At 48.4% G+C, this 14559-nt stretch overlaps 2 protein-coding genes across 6 annotated transcripts; one reads left to right on the top strand and one right to left on the bottom strand.

Moving 5' to 3' along the window:
* Positions 1-1910: 1910 nt before the first annotated feature.
* On the top strand, positions 1911-5469 carry RAC3 (Rac family small GTPase 3). Of its 2 annotated transcripts, none has more exons than XM_069064009.1 (6): positions 1911-2133; positions 3519-3590; positions 3945-4062; positions 4275-4337; positions 4503-4666; positions 4779-5469. In XM_069064009.1, exons 1-6 carry the CDS (start codon positions 2099-2101, stop codon positions 4837-4839), a joined length of 513 nt encoding a protein of 170 aa, XP_068920110.1. In that variant the 5' UTR covers positions 1911-2098; the 3' UTR covers positions 4840-5469. The 2 variants fall into 2 exon arrangements, with proteins under 2 accessions (XP_068920110.1, XP_068920109.1); XM_069064008.1 differs by having other exon boundaries at positions 1927-2133; positions 4503-4662.
* Positions 5470-5824: 355 nt separating this feature from the next.
* Positions 5825-10567, bottom strand: DCXR (dicarbonyl and L-xylulose reductase). Of its 4 annotated transcripts, none has more exons than XM_069064004.1 (8): positions 10415-10567; positions 10197-10294; positions 8425-8579; positions 8155-8197; positions 7938-8037; positions 7437-7501; positions 6229-6346; positions 5825-6023 (listed from the first exon to the last, which is right to left on the bottom strand). In XM_069064004.1, exons 1-8 carry the CDS (start codon positions 10464-10466, stop codon positions 5890-5892), a joined length of 765 nt encoding a protein of 254 aa, XP_068920105.1. In that variant the 5' UTR covers positions 10467-10567; the 3' UTR covers positions 5825-5889. The 4 variants fall into 4 exon arrangements, with proteins under 4 accessions (XP_068920105.1, XP_068920107.1, XP_068920106.1 ...); XM_069064006.1 differs by having other exon boundaries at positions 5825-5993; positions 10415-10565; XM_069064005.1 differs by having other exon boundaries at positions 5825-5993; positions 10197-10312; positions 10415-10562.
* Between the last annotated feature and the right edge of the window lie 3992 nt (positions 10568-14559).

Below are 14559 nucleotides of genomic sequence, written 5' to 3'. Positions count from 1 at the left end.
CCCAGACTAGGCCCAAGTGAATTGTTTAAGTCTCCAGCAAGGGGCCTTGGCTGGTCAGTACCCACTGTGTCAGAAGCAGATCCACGGGCAGTATCTTTGTTTATTAGGCAGATCAGCTGGCTGGGTCCTCCCTGGTACCCAAGGACTTAACAATTCCCTTCTCTGCCCCTTCTTTGCTATAGTTCAAAAGAAACATGAGATACACAAATTTAGAGACATCTCCAAATGTTCACATGAACTGTTTGTGCCCGACCTGTGGTAGAGCCTCTGAGCTCTACCACTCTGAGCTCTAGTCTGATCAGCCACAGTCAACACTGTGCCTTGACATTTCGATCTTCTTCGAGCCCAGAAGGACAACCACCAATTTTTGCCCCTCCAACCTGTTTTGAGAATCATGTGCCTTAAGAGAGTGCTGGAAGATGACAGAGAACCTGGAGCAGAACTAAATTTTAACTCTGGAGATCTCTCTCCCCAAGAGATAGCTGAGGGTTTGTGTGTGGGTGTTTGAATCATGTGCTAGTTACAGTGCATCTAATGTTATAATCACTTTTAAAATTTAACCTTGAGACTCACTCAGTGGACATTCTTTTGCACACTGGCAGGGCCCAGCCCTGCAGAGAGTGTGGTGATTTTTTTTTTATTGTTTAGCATGTTTCTGAAATATATAGCATGTGCATTTCATGATAAACCCAGGGCCTCCAGCACCTGTGCCTCTCCATAGGACTAGAGCATCTGGTTTCATGAACACAAGACCCTACTTCTGTTGTCCTGTGCTGCCTTGCCTAAAGATTTACCTCTTCCTTAATAAGCCTTTACCCCTAATTCTGCCCTCTTGCAGTGGTGGCCATGTGGCAACCTCTGGCAGCTTCCAGGAAAGGGCCCCTGGAGTTCCCTCTTTCTTGTATAACAAAGGCTTGGTCAAAGCCCATTTGTATATGGATGCCAAAATCCACTTTCCCCATAAAAGATATTTTCTCCAGGGAGTTTTGAGCTTCCCCAAAGTGACCATCATTGCACCATCACCAAGGTTTATGCTACTGAGTCCAAATCAGATTAATCAGCTGATGTTTGAGTGCCTGCTGTGTAAAAAGTACTGATCTTTGGTCTGGCCCCTGCCAGCAGCTCCAGAGGGTGTCTTTCTAAGACATCCCAGCTACTGCTTTGGTGTACAAAATAGGGAGCAAAAGGAGTCGGCGATTCTCCTCTGCCTTCAGCCTGGCTGAAGCCTAAGAAGCAAAGACTGAAAGCAAGCAGAGCCTGGCCCCAAGAAGGTGAATCGTGTGGTGTGGCTATTCCTCTTTTACGGGACCTGTAGATCCAACTTATCTTCCCTCCTTCACTATGGGATTTTGCCCCGTTCTCCAAGTGCTTCAAATTAAATTCGACAAATGCAAGACCTGCTTAATAGACCAGGCACAGAGCTAGGTGCTGTAGTTACAAAGACAAAACCAAAATAGTCCCCTCAAGGAACTTAAAAAGTCTAGTGGCTGAATACATTCAGTGCACAGATAATTAGAATGCAAGATAATTGCTGGAGAGGGGAAGGGGTGGGTGACAGCAAGATTTCACAAAGGGGATGGATGGCCTGCCCTCGCTGGATCCCTGCAGCTTGGCTCCTGCCCTCAGCAATGGTCACTTCACTCCCTTCGTCCTAGCCTGCGGGCGTGTCCTCCAGCGGCTCCTGCCACCGGGCACCCGCTGTGGGTGTGGACTGAGCCATCTCTGAATCTCCAGAAAACCGGGCAAGACTGAGTTAGCCATCCCAGAGGTCTTAGGGAGCCTGTTTGGGAGGAGCTAAGTCCCTGCCGCCCCAGTGGCCCTGGGCCAGGCAGTCACCTCCGCCCGAGTGGGCGGGGAAAGGTCTGGGGTTCCACCTCCCACCTTCGCGGCGCCCTCCCGCTCGCCAGCCTCGGGTCTTCGGCTGTCTCCGGCCGCGGCGCTCGGCGGCGCTCGGCTGTCTCCGGCCCCAGCCGCTCGCTCGCTCGGCTCGGCCCCCTAGACTCTCCAGTCCCCGCCGTGGCTGCGGCGCTGGGGCATTTCCCTGCGGTTCGGCTCGCAGACCCCGGCTCCCGTGCAGCCGGCTCCTGGCCCTGGGCATATGCAGGCGATCAAATGCGTGGTGGTCGGCGACGGGTGAGCCCCGGGCGGGCGGGGGAGCTGGCAGTGGGGACGCGGGGGGCGGATCTGGCTCTGGGGGTGCCGGGGGGCGGGGTCCGGCTCTGGGGGACCAGTGGGCGGGGTCTGGGGCGCCACCCTGGCCGGAGAGGCAGGGACTGGGGCCGGTGCAAGGATGCTAAGGGTGGGTCTGCATCTTGGGGTGGGTGGGGGCAGGGTCGGGGGGGTGGGGGGGAATGAAAAGGCACGTTCTCTGGATGCTGAGAACCCAAGAGGCCAGGTGACAGGGCTGACACCTACTCGGGGGAGATCAGCCCGGGCTGGGCGGTGTGTCTGCCCACCACCCTTTCCCCGCGGCCCCCCTTATGAGGGCACACACGTGCCACGCCCTGGCAGCGTTATCTCTCTGGGGCTGATCAGAGCCTTGGCCGGTCCCCTCGGTCAGCATCTGGGGGGAGGGGGACCCAGGTCCCAGAAAAGGAGGGCAATAACCTGAGGGGCTGAAGAAATGGAGTGATAGCCTTGAAAAGGTACCACCCCTGCATCACTATTGGTCAGGGACGGATGCTATGGAGAGTATTTTTACATCAGGTAGGAATGAACTGAAGGACCCCTTTGAGGTCCCTTCCAACTCTGAAATTCTTCCACTTCCCCTTCTCCTAATCCATCTCCAGACCTCCCACCCGCATTTTCATTTCAGTGGACTCTTTGAGGACACCAGCTGTTTGATTATTGCCTTTGTATTTCCAGCACCTTGCCCTGGGTATTGAATTGAGTATGAATTTCCTCCCTGGGTGCCTCAGCCCTTTACTCTCTATTTCTACTTTTGAGCATCAGTATTGGCCTAGTAACCCAGGAGGCAGAGTATAGTGAAGAAATAACTAGTTCATCTCCTCACCAATTCTACCTTTTGAATGGGTGGGATTGAGTCCCACTGGACTTTGAGGTGATCCAGCTCTCACTTATGTCTTCCTGTCTATCCTCTCTCTACCTGAGACCTGAGGTTGCTAGTGAGCCAGACTCAGTAGAATCAGCCTGTCACTGCCTTATGTGCTCCTTTCCTCTTCTCTTTTTCATCCTCCTTAAAAAGACTTTCTAAGTTCACTTGAGTTGTTAGAATACCCATCCCTACTCCCTACCTTAACCCACCCCACCCAACAATTTCCATTTCTCTCTTCCTTCCAACCTCTTGGGACTTGCTAGAAAACATGGACCTGGGGAGGCAGATGGAACCATGGGAGACCCCACAGTTTCAACTTTTATCTAGATTTGTCTCCTCATTTCAGACCTTGGGGTACAACATCCCAAAGAGAAAGGGTAGTTCAAGTGGGTGGGTTCATTGGGAAAAGATATGGGTAAGACTTTGAGAATCATTCTCAGGTTTATGCCATTTCTCCCTAAAGAGCCGTGGGGAAGACATGCCTGCTAATCAGCTACACCACCAATGCCTTCCCTGGAGAGTACATCCCTACCGTGTGAGCATCTGGGACCTGGGGAATCTTCTGGTCTGGGAACAGGGCACTTGAAGACACCCAGCTAGAAGGGAGACCAAAGAGGGTGCACAGAGAAGGGATAATGTGTGGGTTTGACCCCTGCCTATGCAAGAGATGGGAAGACCTTGGAGACAGGAGAGCAAATGCAGAGTTTGAAACAGTCTACATTCCCCAGGGACACAATATTCCTGATTCTGAGGGGGGGGGGGGGGGGGAGGGAGGGAGCAGGGCAATGGTGGTGAAGCTAAGACTTTTGAAGATCTGTTTACAGAACTCTGGGTGGAGATCCAGGATTCACATCCCTCAACTCTGACTTCCTATCTCTTGTCCCTCCAGTTTCGACAACTACTCAGCCAATGTGATGGTAGATGGAAAGCCAGTGAACCTGGGGCTGTGGGATACAGCTGGGCAGGAAGACTATGACCGGCTCCGACCCCTCTCTTATCCCCAGACTGTATGTAGTCTTTGTAGTTCCCTACTTCTCTCCCTCCCAAGCTGGGAAGGGTCCGGTCCTCTGGGGTCTGGGATTCTGGGGAGAATTTTAGTATCCAGACCTGGAGATCAAGGTTGGGGTCGTAATTACTTACAGTGGGGCAAGGTGAGTGAAATAGAGGGTAGGGAGGACTTCTTTGACCAACAAGCCACTGACCACCCTTTCCTACATAGGACGTCTTCCTGATATGTTTTTCCCTGGTGAGCCCAGCCTCCTTTGAGAATGTCCGTGCCAAGGTACTACATGGGCAAGGGCAGGAAGGAAAGCCATGCTAGGAACACTGGGCCCTTTTCTTTCTTTTCTAGAAGCATGAGGCCCAGGGAGGGGGAGAGACCCATGGCTAGAAAACAGGGACCACAAAGAAGGGACAATCCCTTAGCAACTTGTACTTCTTTCCATAGTGGTATCCTGAGGTACGACATCACTGTCCCAACACGCCAATAATCCTGGTGGGCACCAAGCTAGACCTTCGAGATGACAAGGACACCATTGAACGGCTTCGGGACAAGAAGCTGGCCCCCATCACTTATCCCCAGGGTCTGGCCATGGCTCGAGAGATTGGTGAGTAGGAGCAGTGGACAGTAGCAGGAGACAGTAAGAGAAAGGTCATACACATTATAAGATAGGGATGCTGCCATCCTCATTTTCACCCTGAAACCCTTTCCACTTGCCCCCAGGCTCTGTCAAGTACCTGGAATGCTCAGCATTGACTCAGCGGGGGCTCAAGACAGTGTTTGATGAAGCTATTAGAGCAGTGCTGTGTCCCCCACCCATCAAGAAACCTGGAAAGAAGTGTACTGTGTTCTAAATCGTGCCCAGAGTTTCCTACCCCAGGTGGTCTTTGTGGTGAGGAGGGCTAAGAGCCCAAGGCCAGGGGGTTGGGACAGTGTCCCAAACCCCCACGTATGGTGTCATTGTTGAAATGTTCGATTTCCCTTCAATCTGATGTGACATGGGTATAGGGAGTGGGAAGATAGAGGGAGGGGGGTAGGGAGGGGAAGCTTAGGCTCTGGGGAGGGAAGATTAGCACAAAGAACAGGGCTTGCTGTCCTGGAGGAACTGGAGGGAGGGCTGATAAGGAAGAAAGGAAGCTCCTGCTCCCTCCCACCCAGGCCTGGGAAGCACAACCTGAAGCTTCCTCCCACTCTGCTCTGCACCCAGGGATCCAGGAGCCCAGGCCTCCAGCTAGCACAGGAGGGAGCAGGGTCTCTCTCAGAGAGGAGAAGGGGCATGACCAGGGCAGCCCTAGGATGGGCTTCTCAGGTTAGGGAGGGTGGGGGGAGGGAAGGGAAGGAAGTATGTGACTGTGGGTTCTATTCATCCTGGCAATCATCCCTTATTTTATACAATAAACATTCTCCATAAACACAGGCTTTGCCTTTCTTGGGAGCTGACCCTGTACTCACCAGAGAGCTTGCTTTTCCACCCCCCACCTCCCTAGCTTCCCTTGGTGGTTACTTTGTAAGGCAGGTAGTATCCACAGGAATTCCACCTATACTACTGCCAGCCTCAGTTTTCCCTCAAAAGCCCCAAAGTGACTCTGGACCCAGCTTGTCCTGAGCCCAAAGATCCAGCTTAGTTTGTAGGGTAACTTGGGGTACTTGAGAGTTCCCCAAGAGACCAGGCACTGGTGTTACAATGCCTCTCTACCTCTACCCTCTGCAATATCACCATCAACCCCTTTCCTCCTCCCTCCTCAGACCAAAGAATCAGCATTCAAGGATCAGATGATACACATTTAATAGGTCACAGAAAGCAGATGCCTCCCCGTTTCAGGATGCAGGTCTCCTAACCCACCAGATACCCTCCATCTACCAGCAGAGCTGAGCCAGTAGTCATGGCACTCCGGTCACTCAGCAGAAAAAGGATGCTGTTCACCACATCCTCTACCTCTGCAAGGGGAATAGGGTGATATCTAGAGGCTGGGAAATAAGTATGTCTCCATGGTATGGCCCCAACTCCCATTTGCCCCTGCCACTTTTAAAGAGGAGTGTACATTCTTTGTACCCATGGCAAGTGCAAGGGACTAAGGTTCTGTCCTAGGCACCAAAAGATAAAGAATTGGGGGAGAAGGGAGGGAGTGGATGGTATTTGGCCTTGAGGACCCACTGTACACCCTCAACTCACCTGCAAACTTGCCCAGTGGGATTCGGCTTAGCATGGCCTCTGATTTCTTGGAGTCATTCCAGTTGGCCTTGCCCATGGCAGTCATCACCACTGTAGGATTCACTGTGTTCACCCGGATCTGGGTTAAAAGAGCTCATGTTGGCCCTTCAGGGGCATGGGCACATATGGGACAAGCCTGGGAATCTTGGGATCTGACCTGAAAGGGACCTCGAAAGGAATGTTGGCCAACCCAGGGTAGAACAAGAGTCCTCTCTACAACGTACCCAACAAGTGGTTATCCAGTTTTTGACTGAAGACCCCCACCCCTACTTCCTCCTGAAGTAACCTGGCTCCACTTTGGGACAATTCTAATTGTTCAGAAAGTTTGGTTTGGTTTGGTTGTGCTGATAACAAGCCTATATTTGCTTCTTTGCAACTTTTACCCATTACTTCTGATTCTGCCCTCTGGTCAGTCAGTCAGTAGGAATTCATTAACTGCCTACTATGTGCCATGTACTGGGACCATAGTGAATAAATTTAATGTCTCTTCAAAAAAACAGCCATTCAATTACAGGATCACAGCCATAATAAAACATCACCCTCAGTATTTTCTTCTACAGGCTTCTTGGATTTTTGTGGGTTTTTTTGGTTTTGTTTTCTTATTTTTAGGCTGGATATATGACTTAGCCAGGATCAAACAGCTAATAAGTGTCTGAGGCCACATTTGAATTCATGTCCTCCTGACTCCAGGGCCAATGCTCTATTCCCCGAACTACCTAGATGCCCCTAAAGGCTGGTTGTTGTAGTTCTGTCCTTTCAATCCTACGTGACTCTCTGTGACTCCATTTTGGAGTTTTCTTGACCAAGACACCAGAGAGGTTTGCCATTTCCTTCTCCACTTCATTTTACAGATAAGGAAACTGAGGTAAACAGGGTTAAGTAACTCACCCAGTCAGGTCTTCTTGCCTCCAGACCTAGCACTGTATGTACTGAGGCACCTATACATTCCAGATTCCTTCAGCTGACAGGACATGAACTTGAGACCCATTTCTATCCAGCCTCTCCTCCAAACCCTAACATCAATGTACTTCCTGAAATGTGGCACCAGAACTGAAAAAGCTGCCAGCTGTGGGCTGAGCAGGGCAGAGGAGTTGAGGACTTTTTTTTCTTGCTGGGGAGAGGCCCTTTTGGGGCTTATAACAAATAGATTTCGATGTCTCAGGTCTTACCTTGTGGGGTCCCAGCTCCAGAGCCATCACCTTGGTTAGCATATCCATGGCGCTTTTTGTGGAGCCTGGTGAAGGGTGAGAAGGTAGAGAGGCAGAGTTAAGCCAGTTATTTAAAAGAAGCGAGAGGTGGTTGGTGAGTGTACAAAGAGTGATCAGGAACTGTGTTTTTGTCTTTCTTTGGATCCCCAGTGTTTAGCCCAGGGACTGGCATATAGTAGGCATTTAATAAATGCTTGTTGATTGACCAAGATAGTCAGAGTTAAAGAGCTCAAGAGTTGGAAACAGCCTGGGGCAACAGGAAAAGTAAGTCCTGGCCTCAGCATCAGAAAACTTGGTTTCTAGTCCTCCACTGGAAAGTGAAGTAGTTGGATTACATGATTTCTCAGGTCCCTTCCAGCTCTTCTATTCTAAATTAAGACAGGAAACCTAATGGTTCAAATTGTTGAAATGAGGGGCTGGAGAAAGGACAATGGGGGTAGGGCTAATAGGGTGGGCACTCACAGTAGATGGCATGGTCCTTTAGGGCACATTGGGAGGCCTGGCTGGAGACATTGACAATAGCTCCCGGGGATCCCCGTGCTATCAACCCCCGGGAGACGATCTAGAAATCAGGGGAAAGAAACAGAAGGAGAGGGAAGAAGAGGTTTGAACATGGGACTTCAATTATGCTAAAATTTCCCACCTCGTGGTAATTCCTAAACTCTGTGACACAACTCACCTGGGATACTTGGATCACTGACCGATAATTCACATCAAAAGATCTGGGGATAGAGACACCAGATAGACTTAAATAGCTCCCCACCCAGAGCCCCAGGACCCAGCCCACTCCTTTCTTCAGCCGAGCAGATAAGGTGGATTCTCATTCCCCCAAGCAGGGAAAAATTCCAGGCAGGATTCCTAGGATCTGCCTTTTACCTGGATGGGTTTTCCCCACCATCCTGGGGCCCTGGTTTTTGTTTTGTTTTTTCTTTTTACTCCTAGGGCTTACCTATCACAAGCCTCCTTAGTGACTTCCAGGAAAGGCTGCAGCAGGGCTACACCTGCATTGTTCACCAACAGGTCCACAGGGCCAATGGTGCTCAGAGACCTCTCTGTGGCCTCCCAGTCTCCCAGATCCACACATAAAGTCTCTATTCCTGGGCACTTCAGAGGATTGGAAAGAGCTATTAGGCAATAATGGGAGAAAAGCTTCCCACAGTGGAGAGTTCCTGATTCAGCCAGGCAACTAGTTGGGGAAAGAGGAACAAAATTGGGGAATGACAATGGGAATGTGAGATGGTCAGATGATAATAAATAGGCCATTGGTTCCCACATCCTGGGAGTGTTTCCACTAGTGGTTAAAAAAATGGGATGGAAGTACCTTAAGATGGTTTGCAAAATGACAATGATAGGAGGAGGTGCTCCTTGCATCTCCAGTAGATCCTATAGCCCCTGGCAATAGTCTCTGGGAACTTTGAGGCCCCTCAGAAAAGAATCCCTCAGTTCTAAATATTGAACCAGAATTGGATTTCTCAAGGAAACTGTAAGCTCTTTGCCCTGCCCACCTCATACACCTTTTTTTGGCGGGGCCAATTGGGGTTAGTGACTTGCCCAGGGTCACACAGATAGCAAGTGTCCAAGGCCATATTTGAACTCAGGTCTTCCTGACTTCAGGGACAGTGCTCTACCCATTGCCTAACCTACCCGCCCCCTCATACACTTTACTCTGTGCCCCCAGATTACTTCAAATACTTTGCTAGGGAGCAGGGAGCAGCAGTGGCTTCAGCCTCTGTAAATTGTCCAGTGTTCTGGAGTCCCAACGCTGTGCCCAAGTGTGACTGGGAAGGTCATCAGATGGAGTGGACATGAATGTGTAGGAGAATAGGAGTAGAGGGCTAAGAGTGGGTGGTGATTCTCACAGTTTGGCCCCAAGAACTGGAGCATCAAATTGGTAGAGTGGAAGAGAGATCGAAGGAGAAATATAATAGCCTGTGTTCAAAGTTTAAAAATCACTTTGCATATGCTGGAGTCGAGAAGACGTAGGTCTGAATCCCACATCTGACATTTACTAATTCTGAGCAAGTCACTTAACTCCTTTAAACTTGTTTTCTCATATGTAAAATGAGGAAAATAATAAGAACTGGCATGAGGGCTTAGGGGGAGCCAGTATGGGTCAGGGAGTCCCAGAAGCGGAGCCCTCTCGGCTGTATTTAACTGCTTGATCCCCCCACGCAACTCTTCAGGGCCACTAAGTACCAGAGCAGTCTTTCTGGTAGACGGAATTTCCTCATCAGGAATTCTCTTTATGAATGAAACTAGAGAAGCTAAAAAAAAAAAAAATTAGTAATACCCTTCCTCCCTGGGCGGAGGTGAGGATCAAAAGACAAATGTGTGTAAAGGGTTTTTCAAACCTTCAAATGAACTATATAAATACCGGCTGTTGTCAGGATTATCTCCATTTGATGGATAAGGAAACAGAGGGTCCGAAAGGTGTAAAGACACTATAAGTGGTCACACAGGAAGTAAGGAGCGGAACTTGAATGTGAGACTAGGGCTTCGGCACCTAAGTCCAGCTCTGTTACCTCTGAATCCCTGGCTTTTGCTGCTGTTTTTGGTGGAGAAGGCCTGGCAGGAGGGACGTGGCTGATCCCTAGGTCAGCAGGCGTCCAGCAGCCCAGCTTCTCCGGACTCACGCGCCCAGATAGCAGGGGAGCAAAGTTCTAGTGGGCGGGGCGGGGCTGGGTCTGGAAGGGACAGCTGGGCTGGGAGATCCCCAGTTACCTCCTGGGCCAGGCTGACCAGGTCTTCCTGGGTCCGGCTCACTGCTACCACTTGGGCTCCGCTGGCAAACAGCGCCTTGGCAGTGTCCCTCCCGATGCCTGCAACGTCCCGAGAGGCTTAAGTCCTCCTTAGGTCCGGGTTTCGACCCTCTTGATCGCTCGGCTCCCACTGCCCGGACCCCTACCCCAGCCCCGTTTCCAGCCACAGCCCGACCCCACCTTTGCCCGCTCCGGTGACCAGCGCCCGGCGCCCGGCGAAGCTTCGCTCCATCTCGACGACTATTATCCCTTTTGGACCCCAGCAGATTCTGAGGTCCCAGGATGCGACCGGGGTCCAATCTGGGGAGCGAGGGAGGAGAGAAAAGACAGTTTAACCAATCAGAAGTCTTTCTTTCCTGGAGGGGAGGTGGTGCTATTCGATTAGCTTTGGTCCTATTAGTGGGACCGGAGGGTGGGGCAGGGCAAGAGGTTAGGGGGCGAAGGTGGAGCTGTGGCCAGGGGCGTGGCCTGGAGAATATTTTTGGCTTAATTCTCCTGTTTTCGGTCTCGAACCAATATTGACCGGCCGCGGAGATTCTGACCTGCGTCCTTGCGAATGCCTGTACCAGGTATAATTTCCTATAATAATTATGTGTCTACGTGTTATGCCCAACCCTAGCATACATTCCTCCCTTTTACACACCCTATGGTCTGTCTAAACTGAATACGCGCCTCTCCCCTCCCTGCACAGGCTGTCTGTCTCACGTGCCTGAACGCTTTCCCTCCTCGCCGCGGCCTCTTACCAAAGTCAGCTCAAGTGCCACGTATCGCCCCCGAAAAATGATGCTGTAGATGCAAGTTACTGTCCTTTTCATATGGTTGGTTACTGAAAGGGTCAGAAAAGGAAAATTCATGAAAGGAAAACTTATAAAAATCAAAGTGTGAAGAAAGTCTTTCAAAAATACGTTGACATGCCTAAAATGGCTTCCTGAACAGAGCCCAGTCCCCAGCAAGCACATACTCCAGGAAAAACATGGAATTTGCAGAAGATAAAATAATGCGATAAGGAACTCTATCAAGTTAGTGACTTTCTCCAAACTGCACAAAAAGTCAACCAGCAGCCTATTGGCTGCCAGCAAACTCTCGCCCAGGCTAATGAGATTGTAGCCTTCTAACTCCAACAGAGAAGGGTCAGCCCTCCTGGCTGTATTTAACTGCTTGATCCCCCAAGGCAACTGGGAGATCCCCAGTTACCTCCTGGGCCAGGCTGACCAGGCCTTCCTTGGGTCTGGCTCACTGCTATCACTTGGGCTATATATATGTATAGCCTTGGAGGGCTTTCTATTGGGAAGTCCCAGGTGCTTGGAAGTCCCTAAGCAGCAAAATAACAGTGACCAGTGTGGGTACAGCTTGAGCTAGGACAGCCTAGGGCTCTTAGGTCCCTAGGACCCTATCCTGAAATGCCAGAGACACTTCTGATTATCCTGCCCTCTGAACCTCCCTTCCAAGATCCTGAGGGAGCTCAGCCTAGGAGGAGGAGGTCAGTGCAGGTGACCCAAGTTAAGAAAAGTAAGGCAAACCACTGACCCAATTATGCAGCAAGGGGTAAAGTATGCCCCTGACACAATGTCCCCACTTATGAACTAAAGGTGGAGAGATGACTAAACCAAAGAAGTCAATGATCAGTTTCAAACTTATTATAAATCTAGAGATTTTCCCCCCCTAAAAAAATAAGAGGATAACTCTGGACTAGCCGGATCAACTCAAAAGAAAAAATGGATCTTCCACAGGGAGCATATAGTTAGAAGAAATGAAACAAGAGCTTAAAAATGAAATAAAATGTCCAAAAGAAAAAAGTGGGAGATTAAATAGCTTAGAAAATTTGCCCAAAAGAAAATCAAAAGAGTAGGGTGGCTAGGTGGTACAGTGAATAGAGCACCGGCCCTAGAGTCAGGAGGACCTGAGTTCAAATCTAGCCTAAGACACTTACCGTGTTTCCCCGATAATAAGACCTATCCCGAAAATAAGCCCTCCCCTTACTGTGTAAAATTCCTCTAAAATAAACCCTCCCCTGAAAATAAGCCCTATTGAGATTGCTACTGTAGTGAAGGTGATCCCCTGCGCTACACGCTACATTACGGTACCCTCTGTATGCACCGTCCCCCCCCCCCAGTGAAACGCACGCCGCGCTCTGAGCTGCATCCAATCAGAGCTGCAGCAGTGAGCGCGTCATCCTGTTCTTTATTGAATTCATTATTGAATAAAGGTACATTTTTTTGTTCACATTTACCTGTTTATTAAAATTGCTGTCAATGTTCATTAAAATAAGCCCTCCCCTGAAAATAAGCCCTCTGGTATTTTTCTGTCCAAAAAATTTAATAAGACAGTGTCTTATTATCGGGGAAACACGGTAACACTTACTAGCCATGTGACCTTGGCCAAGTCACTTAACTCCAAGTGCCCTGCCTTCCCCCTCCAAAAAAAAAATCAAAAGAATTTTTAAAAGCTATAAAATATCTGATATCAAAAACAACCAGCCTAGAAAACAGTTGAAGGAGACATAATTTCAGAATCAACAGACTCCCTGAAAACCATGAATTTAAAAATTCTGAAGTTTCCTTTTTTTAATTAAAACTTTTTTTTGAGGCACTTGGGGTTAAGTGACTTGCCCAAGGTCTCACAGCTACTAAGTATCTGAGGCTGGATTTGAACTCAAGTCCTCCTGACTCCAGTGCACTATTCTCCACTGCATCACCTACCTTCTCCTAATTAAATCATTTTTCACTTAATAAGAATTCGTTTTCTCTTCTTCCCATCTCCCTTCCCCAGTTGAAAAAAGAATAACAAAGTCCTTTAACAATATACAGCAAAATAAATTCCTACATTGGACATGTCCAAAAAAATATCTCATTATAAATAACAGGTCCATCATCCTTCTTGTCAGAAGGTGGGTTAAAGCATAGGTCTTCCCATATCTCTCCCTGACATTCCAGAGAAAAATTCCAGTGACTCCCTGTTACCTCCAGCATCTCATATAAATGCTCTATTTTGGCATCTAAAACCTTTCACACTGTAATGGGAATGGGGATTTGAAGATCTTCTCTGCCCCTTAATAAGCCTAGGGGAATTTGAAGACCTCCCTGCTTTGAAGATATACTTAATAGGCTGAATGTAATCACATGAAACATGTGGTGGGAAGAGTTTGCTGAAGGGTGGAGTATAGCACATAGGAAACTGGGAGTCAGAGCAGTTAGAACTAGAGGGAGGAGAGGATGCAACCTAGGGAGACAGGCTTGTGAGTAAACTGTTGGTTTGTGGGAAGGCTAAAGAATGGTGTGGCTTCATGCTGGCTTATTAACTTCTTTGCAGCTATGATGGATTTGGCTTCCTGGTTTGGGGATTCAGTTTTCTACTGCCTGAATAAATGCTTTGTTTCTGTCTTCTATGTGGAGAGTCTGTTATATTTTGCGATTGAGCATTATGGCAGCATATTTATAGGTGCCATCAACACTGTGAATATTATGTTGGCACTACACACACTTTCCTACCTTTCCAAGCTTATGCCACTTTATTCCCCTCTATGTATTCTATGAGACAGTGACATTAGCTTTCTTGCTCTTGTTCCCACAAGACATTCCATCTCCCAACTCAGTGCCTTTTCTCTGGTTGTACCCCATGCCTAGAATGTTCTCCCTCCTGTTTTTGCCTCTTGGCTTCCTCAGCTTCCTTCAAACCCCAGCTCAAATCCTTCCTTCTGTAAGAGGCTTTTCAAGGTTCCTCTCAATGCTAGTGTCTTCTCTCTGAAATTGCTTCTACTTCACCTCATTTGTACATAGTTGTTTCCATGTTGTCTCCTCCATTGGGATGTCAACTCTTTGAGAACAGAGACATTTTGTTTTTCTTTGTATCTCTAACACAGTGCACAATGCCTGGCACATAGTAAGCACTTAATTATCATCAGTCCTCTGGAATTGTGGTTGATTACCAAATTAGCCAAAGTTTCTAAATCCTTCAAAATTATATTTACAATATTGTTATTATTGTATTCACTCTATATCAGTTCATACAAGGCTTTCCAGGTTTCTCTGAAATTTCCTTTTGTAATTTTTTTTATGGCATGATAGAGTTCCATTACATTAATATACCATGGTTTGTTTAGCTATTTCCAATTTGATGTTTCTGGCTACTATAAAAAGAACTGCTACTAAATGTGTGTGTGTGTGTGTGTACTTATATGTATAAATAAATGTATATGTATATGCCCTGTCCTTTTGTGTTGATGTTATACTTTTAAGAAATCATAATTAGAACTATCTCTGTCTACTAGAATCAGAAGGCAAAGTGAAGATAGAAAGAATCTACCTACAACTTTCTGAAAGAAATTC

The sequence above is a fragment of the Petaurus breviceps genome, unplaced genomic scaffold (assembly GCF_028583685.1).
Source record: "Petaurus breviceps papuanus isolate PSGF00001 unplaced genomic scaffold, PetGlider_PUasm1.0 90617, whole genome shotgun sequence".
Taxonomy (NCBI): domain Eukaryota; kingdom Metazoa; phylum Chordata; class Mammalia; order Diprotodontia; family Petauridae; genus Petaurus; species Petaurus breviceps.
Note: the sequence above shows the minus strand (reverse complement) of the source record. Positions and strands in the feature narration are given on the sequence as shown.